The sequence below is a fragment of the Desarmillaria tabescens genome, assembly GCF_030435595.1.
Source record: "Desarmillaria tabescens strain CCBAS 213 chromosome Unknown EV420scaffold_33, whole genome shotgun sequence".
NCBI lineage: Eukaryota > Fungi > Basidiomycota > Agaricomycetes > Agaricales > Physalacriaceae > Desarmillaria > Desarmillaria tabescens.
Genome location: NW_026848332.1, coordinates 500,958 through 526,585, shown reverse-complemented (window position 1 = coordinate 526,585; position 25,628 = coordinate 500,958). Strand labels below are relative to the sequence as shown.

At 47.9% G+C, this 25,628-nt stretch overlaps 11 protein-coding genes across 11 annotated transcripts; 7 read left to right on the top strand and 4 right to left on the bottom strand.

The window, feature by feature from the left end:
- The first annotated feature begins 1 nt into the window (after window position 1).
- Window positions 2-674, top strand: EV420DRAFT_1561002 (uncharacterized protein). The gene is made up of 2 exons (XM_060473841.1): window positions 2-304; window positions 363-674. Exon 2 carries the CDS (start codon window positions 397-399, stop codon window positions 649-651), a length of 255 nt encoding a protein of 84 aa, XP_060327779.1. The 5' UTR covers window positions 2-304; window positions 363-396; the 3' UTR covers window positions 652-674.
- Window positions 675-2,644: 1,970 nt separating this feature from the next.
- Window positions 2,645-5,072, top strand: EV420DRAFT_1750170 (glycoside hydrolase family 1 protein). The gene is made up of 12 exons (XM_060480316.1): window positions 2,645-2,716; window positions 2,767-3,060; window positions 3,115-3,199; window positions 3,251-3,330; window positions 3,488-3,566; window positions 3,636-3,661; window positions 3,771-3,884; window positions 3,941-3,967; window positions 4,128-4,418; window positions 4,447-4,520; window positions 4,565-4,658; window positions 4,708-5,072. The coding sequence occupies exons 2-12, from the start codon at window positions 2,871-2,873 to the stop codon at window positions 4,755-4,757; spliced, it is 1,110 nt and encodes a 369-aa protein (XP_060327778.1). The 5' UTR covers window positions 2,645-2,716; window positions 2,767-2,870; the 3' UTR covers window positions 4,758-5,072.
- A 207-nt stretch (window positions 5,073-5,279) lies between these two features.
- On the bottom strand, window positions 5,280-6,300 carry EV420DRAFT_1646189 (uncharacterized protein; the record flags this gene model as incomplete). Its single annotated transcript, XM_060477873.1, has 4 exons — window positions 5,280-5,321; window positions 5,373-5,593; window positions 5,646-5,714; window positions 5,760-6,300. The coding sequence occupies 4 exons, from the start codon at window positions 6,298-6,300 to the stop codon at window positions 5,280-5,282; spliced, it is 873 nt and encodes a 290-aa protein (XP_060327777.1).
- Window positions 6,301-6,406: 106 nt separating this feature from the next.
- Window positions 6,407-7,556, top strand: EV420DRAFT_1560993 (uncharacterized protein). Its single transcript, XM_060473840.1, has 2 exons — window positions 6,407-6,470; window positions 6,524-7,556. Exons 1-2 carry the CDS (start codon window positions 6,444-6,446, stop codon window positions 7,118-7,120), a joined length of 624 nt encoding a protein of 207 aa, XP_060327776.1. The 5' UTR covers window positions 6,407-6,443; the 3' UTR covers window positions 7,121-7,556.
- A 499-nt stretch (window positions 7,557-8,055) lies between these two features.
- On the top strand, window positions 8,056-9,312 carry EV420DRAFT_1560987 (uncharacterized protein). The gene is made up of 3 exons (XM_060473839.1): window positions 8,056-8,501; window positions 8,557-8,801; window positions 8,858-9,312. Exons 1-3 carry the CDS (start codon window positions 8,452-8,454, stop codon window positions 8,878-8,880), a joined length of 318 nt encoding a protein of 105 aa, XP_060327775.1. The 5' UTR covers window positions 8,056-8,451; the 3' UTR covers window positions 8,881-9,312.
- Window positions 9,313-9,861: 549 nt separating this feature from the next.
- Window positions 9,862-12,106, top strand: EV420DRAFT_1312014 (Six-hairpin glycosidase-like protein; the record flags this gene model as incomplete). The annotated part of the gene is made up of 2 exons (XM_060468587.1): window positions 9,862-10,708; window positions 11,833-12,106. Exons 1-2 carry the CDS (start codon window positions 10,128-10,130, stop codon window positions 12,104-12,106), a joined length of 855 nt encoding a protein of 284 aa, XP_060327774.1. The 5' UTR covers window positions 9,862-10,127.
- A 1,897-nt stretch (window positions 12,107-14,003) lies between these two features.
- Window positions 14,004-14,889, bottom strand: EV420DRAFT_1274308 (uncharacterized protein; the record flags this gene model as incomplete). Its single annotated transcript, XM_060467829.1, has 3 exons — window positions 14,004-14,086; window positions 14,107-14,463; window positions 14,517-14,889. 3 exons carry the CDS (start codon window positions 14,887-14,889, stop codon window positions 14,004-14,006), a joined length of 813 nt encoding a protein of 270 aa, XP_060327773.1.
- A 945-nt stretch (window positions 14,890-15,834) lies between these two features.
- EV420DRAFT_1703274 (glycoside hydrolase superfamily) lies at window positions 15,835-18,556 on the top strand (the record flags this gene model as incomplete). Its single annotated transcript, XM_060479520.1, has 16 exons — window positions 15,835-16,056; window positions 16,110-16,380; window positions 16,435-16,519; window positions 16,570-16,649; window positions 16,703-16,750; window positions 16,804-16,882; window positions 16,931-16,978; window positions 17,027-17,082; window positions 17,155-17,198; window positions 17,255-17,385; window positions 17,433-17,863; window positions 17,922-18,005; window positions 18,060-18,140; window positions 18,190-18,232; window positions 18,287-18,354; window positions 18,407-18,556. 16 exons carry the CDS (start codon window positions 15,835-15,837, stop codon window positions 18,436-18,438), a joined length of 1,803 nt encoding a protein of 600 aa, XP_060327772.1. The 3' UTR covers window positions 18,439-18,556.
- Window positions 18,557-19,318: 762 nt separating this feature from the next.
- Window positions 19,319-21,959, top strand: EV420DRAFT_1646182 (glycoside hydrolase superfamily; the record flags this gene model as incomplete). The annotated part of the gene is made up of 18 exons (XM_060477872.1): window positions 19,319-19,540; window positions 19,601-19,654; window positions 19,716-19,872; window positions 19,926-20,010; window positions 20,062-20,141; window positions 20,195-20,245; window positions 20,299-20,377; window positions 20,448-20,473; window positions 20,526-20,696; window positions 20,760-20,786; window positions 20,840-20,894; window positions 20,948-20,990; window positions 21,049-21,210; window positions 21,442-21,526; window positions 21,583-21,663; window positions 21,711-21,753; window positions 21,808-21,875; window positions 21,928-21,959. 18 exons carry the CDS (start codon window positions 19,319-19,321, stop codon window positions 21,957-21,959), a joined length of 1,521 nt encoding a protein of 506 aa, XP_060327771.1.
- Window positions 21,960-22,456: 497 nt separating this feature from the next.
- Window positions 22,457-23,391, bottom strand: EV420DRAFT_1560936 (glycoside hydrolase superfamily; the record flags this gene model as incomplete). The annotated part of the gene is made up of 6 exons (XM_060473838.1): window positions 23,197-23,391; window positions 22,878-22,962; window positions 22,743-22,823; window positions 22,651-22,693; window positions 22,536-22,603; window positions 22,457-22,482 (listed from the first exon to the last, which is right to left on the bottom strand). Coding segments are annotated over exons 1-6 (336 nt in total), but the record flags the coding sequence as incomplete, so codon positions are not given.
- Window positions 23,059-25,209, bottom strand: EV420DRAFT_717363 (glycoside hydrolase superfamily). The gene is made up of 11 exons (XM_060483211.1): window positions 24,826-25,209; window positions 24,500-24,770; window positions 24,361-24,445; window positions 24,231-24,310; window positions 24,130-24,177; window positions 24,000-24,078; window positions 23,905-23,952; window positions 23,801-23,856; window positions 23,687-23,750; window positions 23,503-23,637; window positions 23,059-23,455 (listed from the first exon to the last, which is right to left on the bottom strand). Exons 1-11 carry the CDS (start codon window positions 25,123-25,125, stop codon window positions 23,290-23,292), a joined length of 1,332 nt encoding a protein of 443 aa, XP_060327769.1. The 5' UTR covers window positions 25,126-25,209; the 3' UTR covers window positions 23,059-23,289.
- Between the last annotated feature and the right edge of the window lie 419 nt (window positions 25,210-25,628).

The window sequence follows — 25,628 nt, the reverse complement described above, 5'->3', positions numbered from 1 at the left end:
TCTTCCGTACCACCACGTCGTTTCTCGTGCACCGTCGCTATTGCTGCCAATGTACAATCTCTACAGGAAGGCGTCACTTCGCCTCGCCAGAACTGGCTCTTCGTCTTCCTTGCTTCACAGCTGACCTAGGCTCTGGACTTTCTTCAAGGCAATACTACTTCTCAAGGCGTTCTGCATCCTTCCCAGTGCTAGAGCTTTCTCACTCGGTAGACGAAGCTGGATCCAGGTCTGATAATATGGCATATATGCGTCTTTGGTAGCATAGAGGAGGTAAGAATTGAACTGGAGGATGTCTTGGCATCCGGTGCGTATACACTTGTATGATTCACTGTTTCGTACTTGACGTGATATTTCTTTGCCAGCGCGTGCGACGATTCAGATCGAGGAACCATCCGTATGTTGAGGATTTCAACCGAAGCTATCGGTGTGGAATTGGATCCCAAAGGCTGCATTGTTATCAATGACCAGTTCAACACCTCGATACCTAACACCAAATGCGCTGTGATGTTACCTTTGGCCCTATGCTCGCTTGCCCACGATGCCGAGGAGGAGGGTATCGGCTATGTCAAGTTTATGAAAACAAGACACAGACACCGACGCCATCCTTTCGGTTCACTCACCTCGAGTTTACATGGAGAGCAAGAACTCTAAGCTGCTGGTATGCAATGTAGTAAGAACAATCTTGTACTTTAAGCTCTCTGTTTATTACTCTCGTATCGGACATGGAAAACCTCGCCGTGCCCAATGCACTAATACGCCTCTTCTCTTCCATCCTGCCTGGTGCTTTTCTCCTCTCTTTCAAAGATGCTTTATTCCGCTATCTTTTTCTTCATGCGTGTGGCACGTACAGTCTCCCTCAACGCCTCCACCCTCCCCGCAAACGGCGAAGCTGCCCAGCCCCAGAACGTCGCCTTCCAACCCTCATTGTTAATAGTACTTTCTCCAGTGCGTATGTACCTAATCCCCGGTTTTTCTTCCTACACACACTCTTCTTCTAGCCGGCGCAGTGGAGTGCATGGATGAACAATGTACGACGTCGCCTTGTTCGGGCTCGGGCGCAGTGTTTTGCTATCCTGTCTGTGATGGGAACGGGACTACGTGACTTTTTTCTTTCATTGATTACCTGAGCTGACTTTGGTGTGTAGTTTATAGCGAGAAGGGTCCACACAGCAACCGCACCATACAGTGCTACCGGCAGCTGTGGATCCTTGGGACTTTTGTGGGAAGGTAGAATGATATGTCGGAGTGAATACTGCATGCGAAAGGCGCCGTATCCCTAGGTATATAATAACAGATCCGAAATGACAACAAGCGAACATCATTGATACGAGTTTGAACAAGCTTCTAGCTGAGTCTGATGACAGATAACATAATGGATGGCAATGGTATTTGTGTCTAGTTAAACAGATCTTTCCGACTACAATCATAAATAACGTACAGCGATCCCTCACAGGGTAAAGCACCTGCTTGGGGTAATGAGTTTCGAGACCATTATATAGCATAGTATACATCTATCGAGGCACGTTTGGCGTTATTAGCCCAGCCAGGAAACTGGGTTGATTTAGAAGGAGGGATTTGTACTTGGAGGGAAGACTCACCATAGCCCTAGCCATCAACGCTACCCTATCTCCCGGCTCAAGTAGCCCCACAAACTCGCGTAAGAGGCCATACAGACCTGTTATAGATCGATGCTTGCTCCCCTCATGCATACGTGACCAGACAAGCATACGTTCCTTGTACGAGCCTGTGGTAGTAAGTAGTAACGTTTACTCTGACATGCCATCTGCTGCCCTCCACCTCGTGAGATCGTACTTCGGCCGCTTGTGCTGCACTACGCAAGTCTCCTGATAAACCCTTCCGGTACAGACCTACGGACATCTCCAGACTTCGCTGAGCCACCATGGTTCTCCGCGTATTATTGCGGCCTCGAACCAGGTCCACGATCCCTCGTAGGTCCCTGGTAGCATGTAAGTATGCAAGAAAATGTCGTGAAAATCATTAAGTGTACCTCGGTGCCTTGGCTCGCCTCCTCAACCCTGGTCACGACTCTCGGTTACGAATTTTACTACCCGCACTTTGACGCCTTGGGGAACAGGAGGGGAGACGATATAGCACCAGCCGGCGTCCGGATATGTCTCTTTAACCCGGTAATCAGAAACAGCGTGCCCCTCTATGATTCTCCTTTCGTGGATACATGGCCAGTATTGAGCAAATTCGAGTGTATCGTCGATGATCTCGACGGGAAGGCCGCAATTCTTCAGGATATACTTGACAGAGAGGACATCGTCGTCAGTTGGGGCGTGATCTGAGTGTTCATTTGTGCTATTTGTTATCGTATTTGGAGGTCCTCCATGTACAGTTGAGGAGTGCGAATGCCCTACCGATCTGCTTTGGTAAGGGTAAATGAGGCACAAATTCAATGCCTGGTGGCCAGAGCCCACGCTGACGGAGCTTTGCTAAGCTGGGAATGGTAGCAAGTCTGCACAGTACGATCTCAGTCAATATTAATATCATTGCAAGTAAAGGGATACTTACGAGGGACAGAACAGGTGGTGGTCGATGGTAAAGCTACGGCCGCGAACGTGGCCTTCATCGGTCATCCGGCCCGAAACCGTGATCTGCCAAACTTTTCTTTTTAGGAACTCACCTCCTACTTCGTCCGGACACGCTTGCAGACAACCAAAACGCGATGTTGATATACGACTCAATGCTCGCGGTATTTACCCCTTTTACGATACAAATACATAGTCTCGCTAATAGTCTCAGAACGCGACATTCCTAACTTACCACTAAATTGCAGATCGGACCTGTCGAGCTACCTCCATTCACCACTACTCGCGTTCCCAGTGCAGCAGTCACCTCCCCCGCCTATGTATCCATTCTTCTATGCTCCTGCGCCGAAGGATATCTTGCCAGACTTGAAATTCCCCAAAGGCTTCAGATACGGAGTTGCCACGTCCGCGTACCAACTCGAGGGTGCCGTGAAGAACGAGGGCAAGGGTCCGACCATGTGGGACTGGGCAACCAGACAGCCAAGTGGTACAACTGATAACATAACTGGTACGTACGCGAGGTAGGGCGAAAATATGAATCATGAGACTGAGATTATTGTAGGTGATGTCGTCGGTCTTTATTATTACCTGTACAAAGAAGATGTCGAATGCATCGCCGCTCTTCGTATGACTGCACATTCGTTCTCGTACGTGTTAGAGAACACATTCGACCCGACTTTCTGAGTAACACTTTGTAGGATTTCATGGGCGAGGATCTACCCATTTGGCGCTGCTGATTCTCCTCTCAATACACTTGGCATTGATCACTATTCTGACGGTACATTTTCACCCTGACAACATCGTCAGTGATGCTGATAGTTTTCGCCACAGTTATTGATTACCACCACCTGGCCCATAACGTGGAGCCTGTTGTATCGTTGTGTAAGGATCTCTTGGCTGCGTTCAGTCCGCCTCGTTCATCAACAGACTCATAGTTCACTGGGATACACCCGTCGCCCTTCAGGCTTACTATGGGGGTTTTACCTCACCACAAATTGTTGACGATTTCATAAAGTAAGTGCTAGACAATGTGATTGTTTGTGTGCTTATGCAGTTTTCAGCTACGCCAAGACATTATTCAAGGCATACGGCGACCGTGTTAAAACTTGGTAGGTGTCCGTATTTTCTTGTTTCTTACAGAATAAGCTCAAAGTACTTCAGGTTCACGTTCAATGAACCGGGCAATTTCTGTAGCCAGATTTCATCCTATCCTTTCAGTGAATATTCTACCTATCAAACCCTATTTCGGCAAACTTACCTTGAGAGTAGATGTTACCCTCGCTCCTGGTGTCAATTCGTCCACCGCCCCTTATCAATGTACATACAATTTATGTGCGTTCTGCGTGCTTCTTACCCCTGCACCCGATCCTGATATTTTATTACTATAGTAAAGGCCCATGCAGGCACCGTCAAGAGTACGTCGACACATCACGATGAAGTACCTTTACTCATATCACTTGTACTTAGTGTTCCGCGAAATGAACATGACAGGAGAGATTGGCTTCAAAAATTCCAATTACATGTAACTATATCCCTTTCTCCTGCTAGTATTTACACAAATTGACCATCCTCCAGAGGCACGCCATGGAGAAGTAACTCTACTGAAGACGCGCTTGCAGTTGAATGCAGCGTTCGAAATAGGTCTCTTCTCTAACCCTGTATACACGACAGGCGATTGGCCCGGCATCGTAAAAGATACCCTCTCCAAGGAATATCTTCCACGCTTCACCGATGAAGAAAAGAGCGACGTTCTTGGCTCCGCGGATTTCTTTTCCATTACTTCCTACTGCTCACTATGGATAAAGGCGCCGGACGAAGGACTTGACGCATGCGTGACTAATCCTTCCCATCCATTGTGGCCCGCCTGTAACGAACCTGCCTGCCATTGATCCAGTGGCTACCTCCGTTCAAGTAACACCGTTGGCGATTCGTCCGTTATTGAAGGACTTCTACACTCGATGGCGGTGGGTGTGAAACTTTTATAGTGGCTGTTTCTGATCATTGGCGAGCAGTATATTTTCGAGTTCAGCATCCTTGAGCCAGTGGTGTACGTGGATGCAGATATATCGCAAATCAAGGAGGACGTCGACCAAACAAGCACGCGCTGTAACTCACTTTAGCCTTGATAAATTGAAGATTTATTCATTAGTTCTAGACTACCTACCCGGTGAAATGTTATCCGTTTCCAACATGCTCTTCGTTTGACAGAAAATTCTTCACTGTTATGAGAAGAGACTTTAGTGGCCATTCCTTACAGGCTGGAGGCATGGCGTTCTATGCATCTTTGGAAGTTTCGGAGGCCATTATCCAAACATTGAGTTGCTGGTCCTCAAAGGCATGGATACTGTATGTTTGGGAACACCCGGCTCTTCACGCAGAACCACAAATGGCTGCATTACAATCTAGCCACCCACTTCTCTCTAACCTCATCATGCGATCTGCTCATCATCTGTACCTCCCACACACTTCCTTAGCTCACCGCGTATCGCAATGAATATGAGGGAGCTTGTAGTTCAAGCTGCAGTTCACGCAATGGGATTCTTCGCCGAAAGGTGTCCATTCTCAGGACAGCAAGGAATTGTATACTGGCGTCTCGACTATAAACTTTAACTAACTTCTCGGCGTCACACATACCTCCCTAAACGGTCTTGACTACATAAATAAAATCGCCTATGAAGATGCCAAGGGAGATAGTACATAGGCTAGTCCGCCAAAAGAATACCTGCGCTACAGATCAACAGATTCGGAGACAATAGCAAGGTTCCTGCGCTGGATGAAGGTAGTCAGTACAAATGATAGATATGGCAGGGCAAGACACACCCGAAACGGACGGTATAGAGAAGACGAGTTCGCATCTTCGTCAAGACAACCAGCATGGGAAGAGTCCGACGAGTCTGTTGCATCAGTAGCCGATGATCCATTGCTGGAGGATGGCGAAAGGAGAGGTGGACAGCTGTCGTCGGCTGATGTCTCGGTGGTAAATATGGACGCAAGGGCATAAGCCTTTCTACTGAGGAAGTTGAACAAGCCAGAATTTTCAGCTGCTTGAAATATGTTAATGGATAAAATGGAACCGTATGCCATGCTACTGACTGCGTAAATGAACTGGAGCAATCATATGTATCAACTGATACATCTCCCGGCGATAACATCCCCAGATGTCTGTAGTGGCGTCAAGTGAAGTAAAGCACTGCTGAAAACACTTACGAGTATAGTTATCTACTGCTTGCTGCATATATACCCAGACGAATAATTCCAATTCAATATCCTGAGACTCGTCGCCGCGCAGTTCAACGTCACCACGATCTCCGGTAGAGAATATTATTGCATACCACTCGGGCGAAAGTGACGGCGCACGCATACTTGGAGGTGGGGGAACTGGCGCACGGTCGCCTTCGAAGAGTCGAACAATGTGGTTTTCACACTCGGTGCGGAACTCAAACGCCAAAGAGAGTTTTGTCACCGCAAGCTGAAGAAGAGCGGGCCACGCAGAGCGGCATAATCTGTTGGGATCGGGAACTTCGGCATCAAGACCAGGTATAACAGTGTTGAAGAGTGCGGAGAGTGAAGCGGATAGAGCAGGAGACTGCAGAGTGTAGACTTCTGTGGCATCGGGGGGTACTGTTGCATGTTCAGCAAAGAATGGTCCGTACTCAAAATCGGAGGGCCAATGAAATGGTAGGTATTTAGAGTGGCCATGTACTGGGGAGATTGGTCGAGGCTTTAGGTGAATCTGGACGCTCGCCATGAGATGAGATGAGATGGTCAAGAATTAGGTAATAGGAGTCACCCGGGTTGTAGGTTTAAGCGGAGTTTAAAATATGTTCCTTATAAAGCAGTGCCAGTTGAATTCTCTTGTCTTCCTCTCTCTCATCTTATCCATTCCAAATTATGTCCGACAGAAACACAGCCCAAACCGTGAGACTGCTGTTATACCATCTGGCAGGGCGATCTCACATTATTCTATGCAGGTGGCCGAAACAACCGATTCGAACGTTCCGGGCACACCTGCCGTCGAACCGCCAGCTCTAGGAACTCGTTTCTTGTATGAGGATGTCGTTCCTCACGCTAGTCGACATCGAAATCGATACCTTGTCCAGGAAGACCCTCCTCCAATTACTCAGTTACGAAATTCCTCTTCTCTCGCTCAAGATCTCGCGTCACAACCGTCTATCACCCAATCGTCTGCTTCGCGGAACCAGGTCACCTCACAGCCTTCCTCGCATCAGCCATCCCCAGTCACTCAAGCTCCTGACAATAATGACGACCCTGTCTTGACGCCTCTCTCCTTGTGGACCACTTTTCTCAGCTACGCGTCATTACCCTGTATCCTGGCTGCGGTGTTCCATGATGCGCGACCTTTGTTCCTCCCAAAACTCGCCCTGCTGTTGCTGGTTTTTATATCCATAATCTCTCTCCTATTTGCCATGTCGCGTGTCGGTCAACCAGTGTTTACTCTCACAAATTTCATTGCGATGCATGGCACCGCCTATTATGCCGTTTGGTGGCATGTTATCATGTATGTTCTTGCTCATTCTCAGTGCCTTGACTGTATACCGACTTCTTAAGGGCCTTTTATGTGGCATTATACTGCACGTTGTGGTAGAGGTGTGTTGCAGATGTCCATAATTAGAATCCATTAGTCCACTCGTGGTATTACGATTTTTTATGTTTCTTTCCCTCTCTTGCAGTCTCTAATACTCTAGAATACTCCGGATACTCGAAAATGTAGTTTAGAATAAAGCACCCAGTGTATGTCGTTCCAGTGTCATTACTTAAATTTGGGATGGCTATGCAGCGACGCTAAACCTTTGCCTCCCTGAGTTATGTTGAACACTTGCTCATACACAACATATTTGGATTATATGCGCAGTTGGAACCGTCTCGCTATGTCCAGGAGAGAGAATGGGAATCACTAGTGATACTTAGTCGCGGGTTGTGGCCACAAATCGGAACAGGTGGAAATGTACAGAAATGTTGCACGTGATCACGGAGGGACCCGACCATGCAAATTAGCCTGGTACCCGGGGCGGGGGTCCATAGAGGAACCCCCCAATCTCGCTGATTTTCCAACTCCGAAATAATGCCGGCGACAAGCCGGCACGTGCTCCGCGTGCCTCTAAACGCGACGCGTCGCCAAATCATCTTTACACCGCTATTCCACCTGTTTCAGGCGCTCCATGAGGTCATTATTACTCTAGTTACATAGCATAGTGAAACGGAAGCACTAATGGACAAATAATCAACAGCATCATCCTCTTTGAGCCATATAGAAAGTTTTCTTCAGTTAAATGACATCTGATACTATGCCACCCCTCCATAGTTAAATATTATATGGTATTCAATGTTCTAATCAATGCTTAATGCTGGGGTATGACGGTGCAAAGTTCTAAGTCCTGAAATTTAGTGATGTGTCATCATGGATTAGTGAGCCGAAAAACCGGATCACGTCTGAGTTTGAAATCCGTTGAGATTTGAGGGTTCCTCTATGGACCCCCGCCCCGGGTACCAGGCTTTATATACAGATACGAGTTCCGCGAGTATATAATAAAGACGGCTTGCCAGGCTACATGCAAATGCTCCCACAGTAGGGCTGCGCAAAAAACTCCGTTGAGGGTTTCTTGCAGGTAAGTTACAGGTGAACTCGATGGCTGAGTTTCTTACATGTTAATTACATGTAAATTTTGACATCGCGTGACCAGTAATGGCGTGTTTTTCAGCCATTCGGGTACATGTACCAAAAATCTCGTTGACTTCAAGTGGAGTTTTGGCCCGACACGACATCTTGACGTCCGGCGAGTGAGGTGGTGGAGATGGATACACGATAGAAGCAGAGGGAGCGGAGGAGTGCATCGGTGCTCGGCAGGCGCATGTTCGATCCCTTCAACCGTGGCCGAGGATGTCCCCTTTCCCCATCCTACAGGCCTTGTTGTGTGCGCCTTGTTTTTGGTAAGTGTTCCATTTTCTTTTCATCAGTAGAGAAGTACTGATGATGGTGTACTAGCTCACCTACCACATCGTCTGAAGTTACCGATGTCAATCCCTGGTATGCAGCCTTTACAAGGGGGTCCAGCGAATTTTGCCCTGACGTGACGTATCGATGTCCAGCGAGTGAGGAGGTGGCGATGGATACGAGGTGGAAGTGGAAGGGGCGGAAGTGTGCATGCGTACACGGGATGCGCATGTCTAGTCACTGCAGTCAACGATGGCCGAGGACGTCCTTCCTCGCCAGTCCCGCGCCATACCTTGGTAAGCATTCCATTTTGTTTTTACAAGTGCGCAATGCTAACAAGCTCTACTGACAGTCTACAGCATTTTCTCCAGCTAGCGCGGTGTCAAGGCCAGTTCCGGGGATTCAGCATCAGCAAGATCAGCGACTACCATCCACTATGGCTGACGTGCGGTGGAGGAGTGGAAGTGTGAATCGATGCGCGCCAATCACTTCAATATGAGCGAGAACGAGGATGTCCCTTTCTGTCCGTTCCCGTGTCGATTCGCCCTCTTTTTCCTACTGCCGAGCAATGGCCATCTCGTCTTCAACATTACCATGGGGATACGATGTCGGTTTGCAGGGAGGGGTTGCTGGGGGATGTCATTGGGGTGGGATTGTCGGAAGGGTGATTTTAATTTTTTTTTTTCGCGCTGTGTCGATGTGCTGATGAATTCGGCAGCCATTCTACAACGTCTTCATTGGGGTAGAGCGACGTGAATGTCCAAGTCGTGGTAACTTAACGGCTCAAGACATGACAGCATCAGACCAGTTCGATACCGGTACTCACCCCGTGCAGGTGTGACATCGACTCGCACATGATGTCGTCAAATTTGGAGCATGTCGACGACGGAACCGTTGACGTCTCCGAATGCGAAACTTGGGATTCTTCAAGGAGGTGGGGATTTCCTTGGGTAAGTCTTCAACAGGGATTCCGTGACTGGCAGTTGGACTTACTCCCTCTTCAGTTTACGCGCCTTACGAAACAAGTAGCAGATGATGGATTACTTTTGTTAACGTATGTTTTTTTCTTTCTTGAAGTATAATCTACTACTAACGCATAATCTTTTTCGATAGAATTTCATCCGTATCACCTGGTATCCCGAGTTCGATGCGACGTTATCCAGCCGGACGTCGAAAGCTGCATCAAGTACCTGCATCTACCGACCTCGAGCCGGTGTGATATCGACGTTGGAGGGGAGGCTTTTTCTTCGGATTAACTGGATTTCTCTGGGAGGTTCCTTTTTTCTTCTGGTAGCATTTCATGTAAAAGTAGTGTAGCCTTGATGAAACATTAAGCATCACGTGACAAAATGAGCACCCAGCAGAAATCGTTGAATTTTTTCGACGCGAATTTCCTTTGCAGGAAGGAGGATTGCCTTTCCAGGTGCCGTGAAAGGCTCTGTATTGCTACCGAAAACATGGACTACCCAGATAATATACCAAATTCCACTTGACACTCGGCACTCTGGAACAACTGGGAGCTGCTCAACCGATCGACCGGTACTTACGCCAAATTCCTACCATCCTCGATAGCCAGGTCCCAGGAGCAGCAACACTGGCCCTCCGGTGCACGATGGCCAAAGATGACCGATCCTTCAGGCCGTTCATCCCCAGGCGATATAAACAATCTGCTGATCTGGCAGCAGCCGCACCCACTCATATTTGCTCAGTATGAATATCGGGCATCACCCACGATGGAGACGCTTCGCAAGTGGGAGGATGCCGTTCGGGAAACGGCGAATTGGATGGCAGATTTTGCGTGGTACAACGAGTCTACAGGCGTCTATGACCTTGGACCACCCTTGTACGACGTGAGCGAAGATAGCGGTCCCAATGTGACTGTGAATCCCGCGTTCGAATTGGCGTATTGGCGGTTGGGATTGGGCTACGCCGAAGAATGGATGAAGAATCTCGGCGAGGAAGTACCAAGCAGTTGGACGGTGGTCAAAGACAATCTGGCCTCACTTCCTGTCAATAACGGCACCTACAAGGTGTACGAAACGATTGGGGATGATTTTTGGACGGATCCGGCGCATATATTCTTTCACCCGACATTAGTGGGGTTGTATGGATGGCTTCCGGAGACAGAGGGATTGAACCTCACGATTGCGAAAGCGACGGCCGAGAAGGTGCGAGAGTATTGGATTGTGACGTATATTTGGGGGTGCGCTTAGTTCATGTTCATTTTTGTTTGGTAGCTGAATGCACACCGCAAATAGAAGTATTTCGGGTGTACCGGGAAGTCACGAAACTTGACCGGAAACTCGTCCCGAAACTGACCTTGCCTGCCATTTCTCCAATTTCGGGACTAGTTTATGGTAGTGTTGCCGCGACTCGGCTCAAAGTGACTTAGCCGATAAGCCGAGTCCATTTAAGCCGAGTTTGAGCCCACCTTAACGGAGTCGGCTCAAGCTCGGCTCAAGTCGGCTTAGCCTGAGTGTTTCCAAATACGGGCATGCATCCTCGCGCACTTCGCTACTGTCCTTTCTCTGTTCATATTTTCGCGTCTTTCAGCGTAGTATTTAATTGAAATCATAATCTGATGCTTTTGAATGTATTTGGTGTCCTCCAAGGCTAATTGTTATTGCCGACTGTTTACCTGTCCTCAACTCTAAGCTAAAAATTTCAAACAGGCTTCGAAGTAGTTACCAAGTAGAAAACCTTAAATAGTGCAGCAAATATTGCCAGGTAAGTGCTTTTTTACACTTATTGACTAGTCTTGAGACTCTCTGATGCTCGGAGGCTTGTCTAACCAAGTCATGTTTCAATGATTCAGCTATACCAATATCTGAGTAATTTAGGTCCATTCAAGGCTTCTAAGACTTCCTTTGTTGCAGTTTCCAAGTCTTTGCTACAACTACAACAAAGTCATCTCAATTGGCTGCTCTGGCTCTTTCCCCAGTCCTCTCATGTGAAGATTCTGTAGAATTTATTAATATTGCTCAATTAGATTAATGCATCAAATATAGGGCAAACTTGACCCTCACAAAGGTTGTATTCACTCACCAACCAAGTTAGGTATTGATTTCAGAAAGAATGTTGGCCGTCATCGAGCAATAGCATCTTTCGCACTTCTGATTTCCTTATTTGGTTTGAGTCGGGACTCAAGCCGACTCACGGCAGCTTGAGCCGACTCGACTAATTAGAATTACCAAAGTCGGTATAAGCCTAGCCGAGTCGAGTCTAGCCGAGTCACGGCAACACTAAAGTTTATGGTCAAGTTTCTGGAGTCACGCGATAATTTCAGTATAGCTGAAAACTTTCTATTTACGGTGTGATGGTTTACAGGTGGGATTTCTCGATGCTTGCTATGTCGTCAGCACGTAATGGGGAAGCCGAAGACGCCGTCGACTGGCTGTTACATCCTCATTTGAATTTCGACGATGTTGGGATGCCATTGAGTAACGTACGTGTTGCTACGCCATATTTTCCGGGCGCAGGTGGGCTCTTGTATGCTGTTGTGATGATGGCGGGTGGTTGGGATGGTAGCGAAGGGGATGCGCCAGGATTTCCGAAAGACAGCTGGGTTGTTCGCTATGAAGGTTTGAGTAGAGCCTTGTAATCAACGAATATTTCGTACCTTTTACTGGAAAAAATCGTAGTCCACGATGATAACGACGTTCGTCAAGTTTCAAGTCATTATAACCGTTTTAACGACGAACCCCTCGCATCCGTATCAGCCTCAGCCTACGAACCCTTGGCTTGGATTGAGGGCCGAAGTCCAAACTAATACTAAAGAAACAGCAAGTTAAGGGCAACGTTGATCAAAAACTGCTACAGAGAATGGATGGACGATGAAATACAGTCATTTTGACAAAGTTCAAATCAAGGCGACGGGAGATGCGAAGTCGAGCATGACGGTAAATAGGCAACCAGGGATGAGCGGAGCTACTTCGCCGCCGGGCCGGCTTCACAAACTCTTTCTTCCGTACCACCATGTCACCATTAAGAAGTTTCATGGGTGCTGCTGTTGTTACCAATCTCTGCAGAAAAGCCTAGCTAGCACAATATCCTTGTCTTCCTTGCTTTGCAGCTGACCTAGGCACTTTCTTCAAGGCGATAGTGCTTCCCAAGGAGTCCTGGATCCTTGCCCAGCACTAGAGCTCTCTCATTTAGCAGACGAGGCAACCCTCGGTCTGATACCATGGCATATATACGTCTTTGGTAGCATAGAGGAGGTGACGTGTGAACTGGAGAAAGTCTTGGCATTCGGTGCGTACACACCTGTATAATCTACTGGTTTGTACTTGACGTGTTATTTCTTAGCAACGCGCGCACGGACACTGTTATGATTCATCTTGAGGGACCCGCCGGATATCGAGGATCTGAATCTCTAAGATGTCGGCGTGGAATTGGACCCCAAGGGCCGCATTGTCGATGATCAGTCCAACACCTCGATACCTAATTTCAAATGCATTGGCGATGTTGCCTTTTGACCTATGCTCTCCCACGAAACTGAGGAGGCGGGTGCCAGCTCTTCCGAGTTTAAGAAAACAAGACGCAGACACTGACGCCATCCTTTCGGTTCACTCACCCCGAGATGGCATGAGTTGGAGACGAAGAACTCAAAACTGCCGGTATGCAATATAGCAAGAAGAAGTTCAGCTTCGCCGTCCCTTGTACTCTAAGCACTTTGTTTATTGTTCTCGTGTGGCATATATAAAAACCCAGCCGTCCCCAATGTGCACTACTTTTCTCTTCTATCGGGTCTGGTGTTTTTCTCCGATTTTTCTATGATGCTCTCTTCCATTCTCTTTGCTTCCGACCTCTTCCTCTCCATACGTGGGGCGCCTACGGTCCTTCGACGCCTCCGCCCTCCTCGCAAACGGCCAAGCTGATCAGTCCCAGAACGTCGCCTTTCAGAACCCTCGCCGTTAATAGTACAGATTCCAGCACGTCTGTACCTATTCCCCGGCTTTCTTCCCACTTACTTTCTTCTTCTAGCCGGTAAAGTAGAGTGCTTATCTGGAGACGTGGCTCGATGCGCGAACACACCATGTACAACGTCGCCGTATTGGGGCTCGGCGCAGTCTTTTGATATCCTGTCTGTGCGTGACTTTTTCTTTCATTCATTGCCTGAGGCTGATTTTGACGTGTAGGTCATACAGCGTACTAACGAAAGGTGCATACAGTGACTGCGCCATACAGTGCTACCGGTAGCTTTCTTGGGGCTTTTGTAGGAAGATGGAGTGATGTGTCGAGGTGAACACTACCTGTGAAAGGCGGCATATCCCTAGGTATATCGCAATAGACCTTAAACGACAACAATAGAACATCATTACTACGGACCAGAGTAGAACATTAAAATAAGCTTCTGGCTCTAGTCGCAGGTAATGCATAATGAGTAGCAATGGCAAATTTCCGTGGGTTCAGATAAACATAGACCCGGATCATTTCGACTACAATCATACAGCAATCGCTCACAGGTATAATTAGCACCTGCTCGGGTTTCGAAATCATCATCTAGCATAGTATAAATCTATCGAGGCACGTTTGACATTATTAGCCCAGCCAGGAAATTGAGTTGATTTAGAAGGAGGGACTCGTACTTGGAGGGAGAACTCACCATAGCCCTAGCCATCACCGCTACCCTATCTCCAGGCTTAAGTAGCCTCACGAACTCGTGTGAGAGGCCAACCAGACCTTTCATCGATTGTTGTTTGATGTCTTCATACATGCGTGGCCAGACAAACGTATGTTCCTTGTAAGAGCCTGTGGCAGTAACGTTGACTCCGATGTGCCATCTGCTGCCTTCCTCCTCGTGGGATCGTACTTCAGCCGCTCGTGCTGCACTGCGCGAGTCCTCTGCCAAACCCTTCTTGTACAGATCTACAGGCCCCTCCAGGACTTCGCTGAGCCACCATGGTTCTCCGCGTATTATTGCGGCCTCGAACCAGGTCCACGATCCCTCGTAGGTCCCTGGTAGCATGTAAGTATGCAAGAGAAAGTGTCGTGAAAAACATTAAGTGTACCTCGGTGCCTTGGCTCGCCTCCCCAACCCTGGTCACGACTCTCTATTACAAATTTTACTGCCCGCACTTTGATGCCTTGGGGAACAGGAGGGGAGACGATATAGCACCAGCCGGCGTCCGGATATGTCTCTCCAACCCGGTAATCGGCAGCAGCGCGCGCTTCAATGATTCTCCTTTCGTGGATACATGGCCAGTATTGAGCAAATTCGAGTGTATCGTCGATGATCTCGACGGGGAGGCCGCAATTCTTCAGTATATACTTGACAGAGAGGACATCGTCGTCAGACGGGACATGATCTGCGTGTTCATTTGCGTTATTCGATATCTTAGTTGGAGGTCCTCCATGTACAGTTGAGGATTGCGCGAATGCCATACCGATCTGCTTCAAAGGTAAATTGAGGCACAAATCCAATGCCTGAGAGTCAGTGTCCACGCTGACGGAGCCTTGCTAAGTTAGGAACGGTAGCAAGTCTGCGCGATACGATTTCAGTCAGTATTTTATATCATTGCAAGGAACACTTACAAGGGACGGAAGAGGTGGTGGTCGATGGTAAAGCTGCGAGCATGGGCCTCCATCGGTCACTCGGCCCGAAACCGTGATCTGCCAAACATTCCTTTTTAGGAATTCACCTTCTACCACATCCTAAGATCGTCGCGACACGCTTGGCATCGCTTGTAGACAACCAAAGCGCCATATTTATATACGACTTAATGCTCGCGGTATTTTCCCCTCTTACGATCTGTGAGCTCATCCATACATGGCTGAATTTTTGCTAGAAAATCTCCTAATAAATTCTCATGTTGCAGCTCGCAGATGCTGCATTTATTGTCTTTGCCTCCAACTTCTGTTTGGAAGTACGCGTTACGCTTCCAAAATTCCAGAACAATGTGGCAGATGAGCACAATGGGGTTAGTCGTCCAGGCCGAATCCGAATCCGAGAGCGATGGACAAGTCACAAGTCGCAAGGAATTTGGAGTGTCAAACTGGCCAAACATTCACGAAAATTGAGTAGCTACTGATTGCCGATTGCGTGTCAATTCCTTTGTGTGACCGTACGCCTCCTTTCGCAGCCAATCATGGCTGTCAGTTCTCACCACTCGCTGTCAATTCGACGGCAAGGAAGTCGTCGAACCATTCTCCTAGGAAGGATTGATTTCTGATCGTGGTAGAGCGTGTTCGATAGCGGAAAGTTCGACTAAGATTCTCCTGTTATAATATTGTAAGCATTTTTTCGGTATATCATCTGGAACGTAACTTCACCGTGAAGGGCTATATATACACTAGCTGCTCCGAGCTGTTCGAGCCCACTGCCCCAAGATGCTCACCCAAGTATTGTTGCTCTTTTTCGCCTTTTCCAATAGCTGGAGCGGAATTTCTGTAGCACTCGCACAGTCGGTTATGGGAACAACCTCTTCAGTAGTATCCACTACTACCAGTACAACAAGCCCCACAAGTGTCACAAACACGGATAGCTTTCCTCCCGTCGGGCCTATTCCTCGTGATTACACACCAGAAAGACTGGAACAACTCTGGGATATCGTTCGTCGTCTTCCTAACCCGCTCAGAAATTGATATTCCTGACTGATCTGCAGGTCGGGCCTGTCGAGCCTCCTCCATTCACCACCACCCGTATTCCCACCGCAGCAGTGACCCTACCGCCATCTCCCCCGCCTATTTATCCATCGTTCTATGCTCATGCCCCGAAAGATATCTTGCCAGACTTGAAATTCCCCAAAGGTTTTAAATTCGGAGTCGCTACATCCGCGTACCAAGTTGAGGGCGCTACGAAGAATGAGGGCAAGGGACCTACGATGTGGGACTGGGCTACGAGACAGCCCAATGCTGTAATTGACAACACGACTAGTGAGTATGCGTGATACCATAACGGTGTGGATCATGGGACTGAGATTATTATAGGTGATGTCGTCGATCTTCAATATTTCCTGTACAAAGAAGATGTCCAACGCATTGCCACTCTTGGAGTCACTGCGCATTCTTCGTCGTATGTGTCGAAACCCATTCGACTCGGCTTTTCTGAATAACACTCTGTAGTATTGCGTGGACGAGGATCTACCCGTTTGGCGCAGCGGATTCTCCTATTAATACTGCGGGAATTGATCACTATTCCGATGGTACGATTCCATCCCGACAGGATCATACGCGATGCTGATTGTTTCTGCTGTAGTTATTGATTACCACTTGGCTCACGATGTGGAGCCTGTCGTAACTTTGTGTAAGGCTTTCTTTGTTGCATGAAATATTCCACGTTTACCACCTGAGAAATAGTCCATTGGGATACACCGCTCGCCCTTCAGGCGTACTACGGGGGTCTCACATCTCCGGAAATAGTCAACGACTTTGTAAAGTGAGTGCTAGGAGGACGCGAGAGTTCGTTTGCTTACACGGCTTCCAGCTATGCCAAGACGATATTCAAGGCATATAACGGCCGTGTTAAAACTTGGTTAGTATCCGTAGCTTCTCGTTGCCAGAATAAGCTCAACCACTACAGGTTGACTTTCAATGAACCGAGTTTTTATTGTAGCAAGTTTGCATCTTATCCTTTCAGTAAGCATTCTGTAAATCAAAACCTTTCTCCGAAAACTTACCATCGAGATTAGATGTCTCGCTTGCCCCTAGTGTTAACTCGTCTACCGCTTTTTATCAATGTGCATACAATCTATGTACGTTTTGCATGCTTCTTCTTCCTACCCTTGATCATAATACTTTAACATAGTAGGGGCCCATGCAGGAGCCGTCAAGCTCTGTCGATGTACTACGGCAATCTACCACTCACTCATCCATTTCCTTGCCAGCATTTCGTGGAATGAACATAACAGGAGAAATTTCTTTCAAAAACGATGATTTCATGTAAGTATGTCCATATCTTCCGCAAGAATCTACTGAGAATCCCGCAGAGGCACGCCGTGGAGAAGCAATATTACTGAGGATGCACTTGCGGTTGAACGTCATGCGGCAGTCGGAATAGGCCTTTTCTCAAATCCTGTGCACACAACAGGTGATTGGCCTGATGTTGTCAAGGACACCCTCCTGGCCGAGTATCTGCCCCGCTTCACCGACGAGGAAAAGATGGACCTTCTTGGCTCTGCAGATTTCTTTGCCATTGATGCCTATCGTTCGTCATGGGTAAAGGCACCGGATGAAGGAGTCGACGCATGTATGACAAATACTTCCCATCCCTTGTGGCCTGGCTGTAACGAACCCGTATTCTTTGACTCGGGTTACGGCTGGTCCGCAGGTCCCGCTGCTGGCCAACAGGCTTCCTCCGTCCAAGCAACGCCCGTGGCTATCCGTACTTTGCTCAAGGGCATCCATTCTCGATGGCCGAGTAATAAAATGGTGTGTGTTAGAATTTTCAATGGCTGGTTCTAACCGCTGGCGAGCAGTATGTTTCGCGTTCGGTGCTGTAGAACCTTTCGACCTCCCGGGTACAGATATATCGATAGTAAAGGACGATGTGCTCCGAACAAGTGCGCATTGAGACCTCATTTCAAGCTAATTGAAGATTCACCTGTTATTTCCAGACTATTACCTCACGTACCTTGGTGAGATGTTGTTATCCATCCACGAAGACGGTGTTCCGATAGAGGGCGCTTTCGCTTGGGGTCAGTTCTAGCAACACGGAATGCGAATCGCCACTGACATTCGTTGCAGGAATGATTGACGATATAGAATGGTTATATGGGACAGTTGTCAGGTATGTGCTCACTGTTCTGTGTTTAAGTATTTTCTGGTCCTAGCATGGGTATAGGACTGGTATCCAGCACGTCGATTACACAACATTGGAGCGCCTGTACAAGCGTTCAGCACTTGCCTTGGGTGAGTTGTTTGCCGCCTTCTAATGACCTTCAAGATTTAACAGTTACAATAGCAGAGTTCTTCGAATCGCACCTTCATGACTGAGGTGATTGTTATAGTACAGTACTCGGTTTTCGTAGAGTTGCAAATTTAGGAATGGCAGCACCCTTTTTCTATTGCAGTCTGGCGCGACCACCAATGAAAACTAGTCATTTATGAAGCGCCCTCTGTGAGCTTGGTACCCTCCCGGTACAGATCTACAGATATATCCAGGACTTCACTTAGTACTAACGGTCCGAGTCGTTGAAGTCGAGCCTTGCATCGGATATTCGGCCCGAAATCGGGATCTCAGCCGACGCGTGATATTTGCCAAACATTCCTTTTCAGGAGTTCACCTCCTACCACATTCTCAACATCGTCGCGACGCGCTCGCAGGCAACCAAGACGTGATGTTCTGTTTGGAAATACGCACTAGCTGGGTAAAATTCCAGAATAGGCGAGCACACTGATTAGCAGTCCGGAACGAATCCGAATCCGAATCCGAATCCGAGTCCGAGAGCGATGAGCATGCCACAAGGAATTTGGAGTATCAAGCTGGCCGAGCATCCCCGCCAATTGAGTGGGCACTGATTCGGGTATGTCATCTGACTGAACGGTGACTTGGAGGTGGTTTTGTTGAACACGGACGGCGGCAGGGTTACTCTGATACAGACACTCAATACGAACGTGCAGTGCCTCTGATGTGCTGCAGCGATTCCTGTGTAATTGTCCAGGCCTGTGTTAACGAATTCCTCCCATGAACACGTCGATGTTACAGACTTCTCCGCCCTAGCATCGGGCCTTGGCATCTGCTCCAGATTCATTTTTCCGAAATGCCCATAGATCCCAGGAAAACAAAAGGAAAATCAAACATATGACTCCACCATGTACGCGCCGAGGCTATATATACACTAGCTGCTCGCTGTTGGATTCCATTGCCCCCAAGATGCTCATCCAAGTGCTATTGCTCGCTTTCGCCTTTCCCAATACGCGGAACGGAATTTCTATCGCGCTCGCACAGTCTACTACTGTAGCAAGCTCTTCGGTAGCATCCACTACTACCATTATATCAAGCCCTACGACTGTCGTGAACGCGGCTAGCTTTCCTTCAGTCGGATCGATTCCTCGCGATTACACACCGGAAGGACTGGAACAGCTATGGGATATCGTTCGTAGTCTTGCTAATAGTCTCAGAACGCGACATTTCTAACTTACCACTAATCTGCAGATCGGACCTGTCGAGCCACCTCCATTCACCACTACCCGTGTTCCCACCGCAGCGGTGACCTTACCACCCTCTCTCCCCGCCTATGTATCCTTCCTTCTATGCTCCTGCGCCCAAGGATATCTTGCCAGACTTGAAATTCCCTAAAGGCTTCAGATACGGAGTCGCCACGTCCGCGTACCAAATTGAGGGGGCCGTGAAGAACGAGGGCAAGGGTCCGACAATGTGGGACTGGGCTACCAGACAGCCAAGCGGTACAACTGATAACACGACTGGTGAGTACGCGTGGTAGGGCGAAAATTTAATCATGAGACTAAGATTATTGTAGGTGATGTCGTCGGTCTTCATTATTACTTGTACAAAGAAGACGTCGAGCGCATTGCCGCTCTTGGTGTGACTGCGCATTCCTTCTCGTACGTGTTAGAGAGCATATTCGACCCGACTTTCTGAATAACACTTGGTAGGATTTCATGGGCGAGGATCTACCCGTTTGGCGCTGCTGATTCTCCTCTCAATACACTTGGCATTGATCACTATTCTGACGGTACATTTTCACCCTGACAACATCGTCAGTGATGCTGATAGTTTTCGCCACAGTTATTGATTACCACCACCTGGCCCATAACGTGGAGCCTGTTGTATCGTTGTGTAAGGATCTCTTGGCTGCGTTCAGTCCGCCTCGTTCATCAACAGACTCATAGTTCACTGGGATACACCCGTCGCCCTTCAGGCTTACTATGGGGGTTTTACCTCACCACAAATTGTTGACGATTTCATAAAGTAAGTGCTAGACAATGTGATTGTTTGTGTGCTTATGCAGTTTTCAGCTTACGCCAAGACATTATTCAAGGCATACGGCGACCGTGTTAAAACTTGGTAGGTGTCCGTATTTTCTTGTTTCTTACAGAATAAGCTCAAAGTACTTCAGGTTCACGTTCAATGAACCGGGCAATTTCTGTAGCCAGATTTCATCCTATCCTTTCAGTGAATATTCTACCTATCAAACCCTATTTCGGCAAACTTACCTTGAGAGTAGATGTTACCCTCGCTCCTGGTGTCAATTCGTCCACCGCCCCTTATCAATGTGCATATAATTTATGTGCGTTCTGCGTTCTGCGTGCTTCTTACTCCTGCACCCGATCCTGATATTTTATTACTATAGTAAAGGCCCATGCAGGCGCCGTCAAGGGTACGTCGACATATCACGATGAAGTACCTCTTGTTCATATCGCTTGTACTTAGCGTTCCGCGAAATGAACATGACAGGGGAGATTGGCTTCAAAAATTCCAATTACATGTAACTATATCCCTTTCTCCTGCTAGTATTTACACGAATTGACCATCATCCAGAGGCACGCCATGGAGAAGCAACTCTACTGAAGACGCGCTTGCAGTTGAACGTCATGCAGCGTTCGAAATGGGTCTTTTCTCTAACCCTGTATACACGACAGGTGATTGGCCCGACACTTGTCAAAGATACCCTCTCCGAGGAATATCTTCCACGCTTTACCGATGAGGAAAAGAGCGACCTTCTTGGCTCCGCGGATTTCTTTTCCATTACTTCCTACCGCTCTCTATGGATAAAGGCACCAGACGAAGGACTTGACGCATGCGTGACCAATCATTCCCATCCTTTGTGGCCCGCCTGTAACGAACCTGCATACTTTGACTCGGATTACGGCTGGCCGGCAGGGGCCTGCTGCTGACCCAGTAGCCACCTCCGTACAAGTAACACCGTTGGCGATTCCGTCCGTTATTGAAGGACCTCTATACTCGATGGCCAAGTACTAAATTGGTGAGCATGACATTTTTATAATGAATCATTCCTGATTGCTGGCGGGCAGTATATTTCCGAGTTCGGCACCCTAGAACCATTCGCCTACGCGAATGCGGATATTTCACAAGTCAAGGAGGACGTGCCCCGAACGAGTGCGCACTGTGACACCTTGCGTCTGGCTAACTGAAGACTCAATCATTATTTCTAGACTGTCTCCTCACGTACCTTGGTGAGATGTTACTATCCATCCATGAAGACGGTGTTCCGATAGAGGGTGCTTTCGCTTGGAGTCAGTTCTAGCATGTCACGTAAATTTCACCGCTGACTCCTTCGTAGCAATGATTGACGATACGGAATGGGTAGGCGGGACAATGGTCAGGTGTGTGCTTATTGTTCCATGTTTAAAGTATTCCTGATCTTAGCACGAGTTTAGATACGGTATTCAGCACGTCGATTACACGACACTTGAGCGGACCTACAAACGTTCGGCGCTGTCCTTGGGTGAGTTTTACGATGTCTTCCAATGAGCACCAGAATTTATGAATACAAATAGTCGAATTCTTTGGGTCACACCTTCAAGACTGAGGTGAAAGTTGGGCTCGGAGTTGGTAGAGGTGCGCAGGGTAGGTTGAAATGCTTGAAACTAACTGGTCCTTCATTTTACCTCCGTACATACATCTATTTTTCAAAACATATATGTCGTCCACTTGAACCCACTTAACGTCGAGGGTGGTGAATATAACCTTCGTACAAAGGAGAGAAAAAGGCTGTCGCCACAGGAATGTCAGCAGCCATCAAAACATGGACTGGTGACTGTCTGTCTCATGGTGTTGGGGTCCTTAGAATGTCGACACCCCCTGTAGTGATTGCTGTTGAAGATCAACCGACGAGGAGAAGGATCGCGAGGATGATGTAAACAAAGGATATACATATAATTATGTAGCTAAATTCAAGTGGCTTTATCAAATACTGGTTTTTGTTGATAGTCCTGTTATATTGCAATAGAAGAAGCGTGCTGCTATTCTTGAAGTTACAACTCGACAAAGACCCAACTAGTCGTACCGTGCTATAGCAATCAGTACCTGAAGGTGCGACCCAAAGAATTCCGCTATTCACGCTGGTAAACCATAGTCCTCATTCAAAGGCATCAGTGAAACTCACCCAAGGATAGCGCCGAACGCTTGTATGTCCGCTCCAGAGTCGCATAATCGACGTGCTGAATACCATATCTACGTCCTATCAGAAAATCTGCAAGCCCGGAACAATGAGCACAGACCTCATAGATGTTCCAACTGTCCATTCCGCATTGTCAAGCATGGCTGCGAATAGTTAGTGGCGAAATTTTGCGTTCCATTTGCTAGAACTGACCCCAAGTGAATGCGCCCTGTATCGGGACATCATCTTCGTGTATGGACAGCAACATTTCGCCGAGGTACGTGAGGAGGAAATCTGGAAATAACGGTGAATCTTTAGTCAGCCTGGAATGAGCCTACTAATACGCACTCGTTCGGCCCGCGTCCTCCTTTATTTGCGAGATATCTGCATTCGCATAGGCGAAAGGTTCCATGGAGCCGAACTCGGAAACGTACTGCCACCAGTAATCAGAAACAACAATTATAAATTATCACTAGCACTCACCAATTTATTGCTCGGCCATCGAGAGTGGAGTCCCTCAGTAAAGCACGAATGGCGACTGGTGTTGCTTGTAGGGGAAGGGCCACTGGGTCAGCAACGGGACCTGCAGCCCAGCCGTAGTCCGAGTCGAAGTATGCAGGTTCATTGCAGACAGGCCACAAGGGATGGGAAGTAGTTTGCCACACACGCGTCGATTCCTCCTTCTGGAGCCTTCATCCATAGCGAGAAGTAAGGGTCAATGGCAAAGAAATCTGCGGAGCCGAGGATATCGCTCTTTTCCTCATCGGTGAAGCGGGGGAGATACTCGACAGGGGAGAGTGTCCTTGACAATGTCGGGCCAATCACCTGTTGTGTATACGGGGGTTGAGAAAAGACCTATTTCAAATGCTGCATGGCGTTCGACCGCAAGTGCATCCTCAGTGATATTGCTTCTCCATGGCGTGCCTCTGCAGGATGCTCAATGAATGCTAGCAGGAGAAGGGGACAGAGTTACATGTAATCGCTGTTCTTGAAGGCTATCTCTCCCGTTATGTTCATTTCGCGGAATGCTGAGGACGAGAGATATGCGTGAGAAGTACTCCATCGTGGTCTATCGACGTACCCTTGACGGCTCCTGCATGAGCCTTGACTGTAATACAGCATCAGGATGGAGGTAGGAGGGAGCATACAGAACATACGTAGATTGCATGCGCATTGATAAGGAGCAGTGGATGAATTTACACCAGGGGCAAGCGTGGAAATCTGGTCTCAATTGTAAAGTTGCGTTGAATTTTGATATACAGAATATTCACTGAAAGGATAGGATGCGACTTGACCACAATAAGTCCTCGGTTCATTGAAAGTATACCTGAAGTACTTGAGCTTCTTCCGGCGAAAAGAAAATACGGACACAAACCAAGTTTTAACACGACCGTTGTATGCCTTGAATACCGTCTTGGCATAGCTGAAAGTGGCGTAAGTACACAATATACCACGTTTTCTAACACTCACTTTACAAAGTCGTCGACTATTTTAGGCGACGTGAAACCTCCGTAGTAAGCTTGAAGGGCGAGAGGTACATCGAAATGGACTATTTCTCTTATGGTGAACATGGTATATTGAATACAGAAAAAAATCTTACAGAGTGTTACAACAGGCTCCACGCCACGAACCAAATGGTAATCGATAACTACAGCAAAGACGATCAGCCGCGCCCGTGATACTGTTGAGATGAGATCATACCATCAGAGTAGTGATCAATGCCAGCCGTGTTAACGGGAGAATCAGCAGCGCCAAACGGGTAAATCCTCGCCCATGAGATGCTACAAAACATCGTTCAAAGAAGACACGTCGACAGAATTCTAACACATACGAGAAAGAATGTGCAGTGACTCCAAGAGCGACAACACGTTCGACGTCTTCTTTGTACAGGAAGTAGTGAAGGTCAACAACGTCACCTGCAATTATCTTAGTTTCATGATTAACATCATTCTGATACCACGTATGCTTACCAGTTGTGTTGTCGAGTATAGCGTTTGGTTGTCTGTTAGCCCAATCCCACATTATTGGCCCCTTTCCCTCATTCTTCGTGGCCCCCTCGACTTGGTACGCAGCCGTGGCGATTCCGTATTTGAAGCCCCTGGGGAATTTTAGGCCTGGCAAGATATCCTTCGGCGCTGGAGCATAGAATGATGGATACAAAGGCGGGGGAGATGGTGGTAAGGTCACTGCTGCCGCGGGAACACGGGTAGTGGTGAACGGAGGTGGTTCGACAGCTCCGACCTGTAGATCAGTGTTAGGAATGTGGATTTTTACGGAGGTTAGCAAGACTACGAACGATGTCCCATAGCTGTTCCAGCCCTTCCGGCGTGTAATCGTGAGGAATAGATCCGACTGGAGGAAAGCTAGCCGTAGTCGCGATACTTGACGGACTTGATTCACTGGTAACGGTGGATACTTGTACCGAAGACGTTGTTCCCGTAGCAGACTGTGCGACTGCTGTAGAAGTCCCGCTATGCCTATTGGTAAACACAAAAAATAGCAACAGTATTTGGATGAGCATCTTGGGTTCAGAAAGACCGAACAGCCGTAGCCACTGCATATATAGCCCTTCGTGCACATACGTACGCAGAGTCATATGTCTTCTTCTCCTTTTGTTTTGTTCGGCTACTGGGCATTTCGGATAAATGAATCGGGAATAGATGGAGTCCGATACAAGGATGCAGAAGCCTGACTCTCGTTCATGGGAGAAATTCGTTAACACAGTTCGAGACAATTACACAGGAACCGCTGCAGAACATCAGAGGGTCAACATATTATGCTGAGAATCATCATACTAACCTTCTGCCGTCGAAGCTCACCAAAAGCCATCCCCGTTCAATCTGCATTGCACATAGATTCGGACTCGGACTCGGACTCGTTCCCGGACTATCCGGAACGGTTGTGTTCGCCTGACAAGCTGTTCTGGAATCTTGTGTAATGTGGCATCTATTGACGAATGAAAGATGCAGGAAAAAGCATTAGATGCGTCATCGGAAATGTGTATCAAGACGTGAGAAGCTACTCGAAGCTTCCCTAGCAAAAATTCAGCCACGTGAGAGTACCATGAGTTTTGGCCACACGAGAGGAGAAATTACATCC

What these genes read in the sequence shown, in the direction of transcription:
- EV420DRAFT_1561002 (XM_060473841.1), top strand. Translation starts at nt 397, where the DNA reads ATGTTGAGGATTTCAACCGAAGCTATCGGTGTGGAATTGGATCCCAAA.
- EV420DRAFT_1750170 (XM_060480316.1), top strand. Translation starts at nt 2,871, where the DNA reads ATGTATCCATTCTTCTATGCTCCTGCGCCGAAGGATATCTTGCCAGAC. An exon ending in CCATCCATTGTGGCCCGCCT is followed by an intron (nt 4,419 to 4,446) that starts GTAACGAACCTG and finishes CCATTGATCCAG; the next exon opens with TGGCTACCTCCGTTCAAGTA. An exon ending in CGACCAAACAAGCACGCGCT is followed by an intron (nt 4,659 to 4,707) that starts GTAACTCACTTT and finishes CATTAGTTCTAG; the next exon opens with ACTACCTACCCGGTGAAATG.
- EV420DRAFT_1560993 (XM_060473840.1), top strand. Translation starts at nt 6,444, where the DNA reads ATGTCCGACAGAAACACAGCCCAAACC. An exon ending in ACAGAAACACAGCCCAAACC is followed by an intron (nt 6,471 to 6,523) that starts GTGAGACTGCTG and finishes TATTCTATGCAG; the next exon opens with GTGGCCGAAACAACCGATTC.
- EV420DRAFT_1560987 (XM_060473839.1), top strand. Translation starts at nt 8,452, where the DNA reads ATGTCCCCTTTCCCCATCCTACAGGCCTTGTTGTGTGCGCCTTGTTTT. An exon ending in TTGTGTGCGCCTTGTTTTTG is followed by an intron (nt 8,502 to 8,556) that starts GTAAGTGTTCCA and finishes ATGGTGTACTAG; the next exon opens with CTCACCTACCACATCGTCTG. An exon ending in CAGTCCCGCGCCATACCTTG is followed by an intron (nt 8,802 to 8,857) that starts GTAAGCATTCCA and finishes CTCTACTGACAG; the next exon opens with TCTACAGCATTTTCTCCAGC.
- EV420DRAFT_717363 (XM_060483211.1), bottom strand. Translation starts at nt 25,125, where the DNA reads ATGACTCTGCGTACGTATGTGCACGAAGGGCTATATATGCAGTGGCTA. An exon ending in TGGAACAGCTATGGGACATC is followed by an intron (nt 24,771 to 24,825) that starts GTTCGTAGTCTT and finishes ACTGATCTACAG; the next exon opens with GTCGGAGCTGTCGAACCACC. An exon ending in AGTCGCATCCTATCCTTTCA is followed by an intron (nt 23,751 to 23,800) that starts GTGAATATTCTG and finishes AATTGAGACCAG; the next exon opens with ATTTCCACGCTTGCCCCTGG.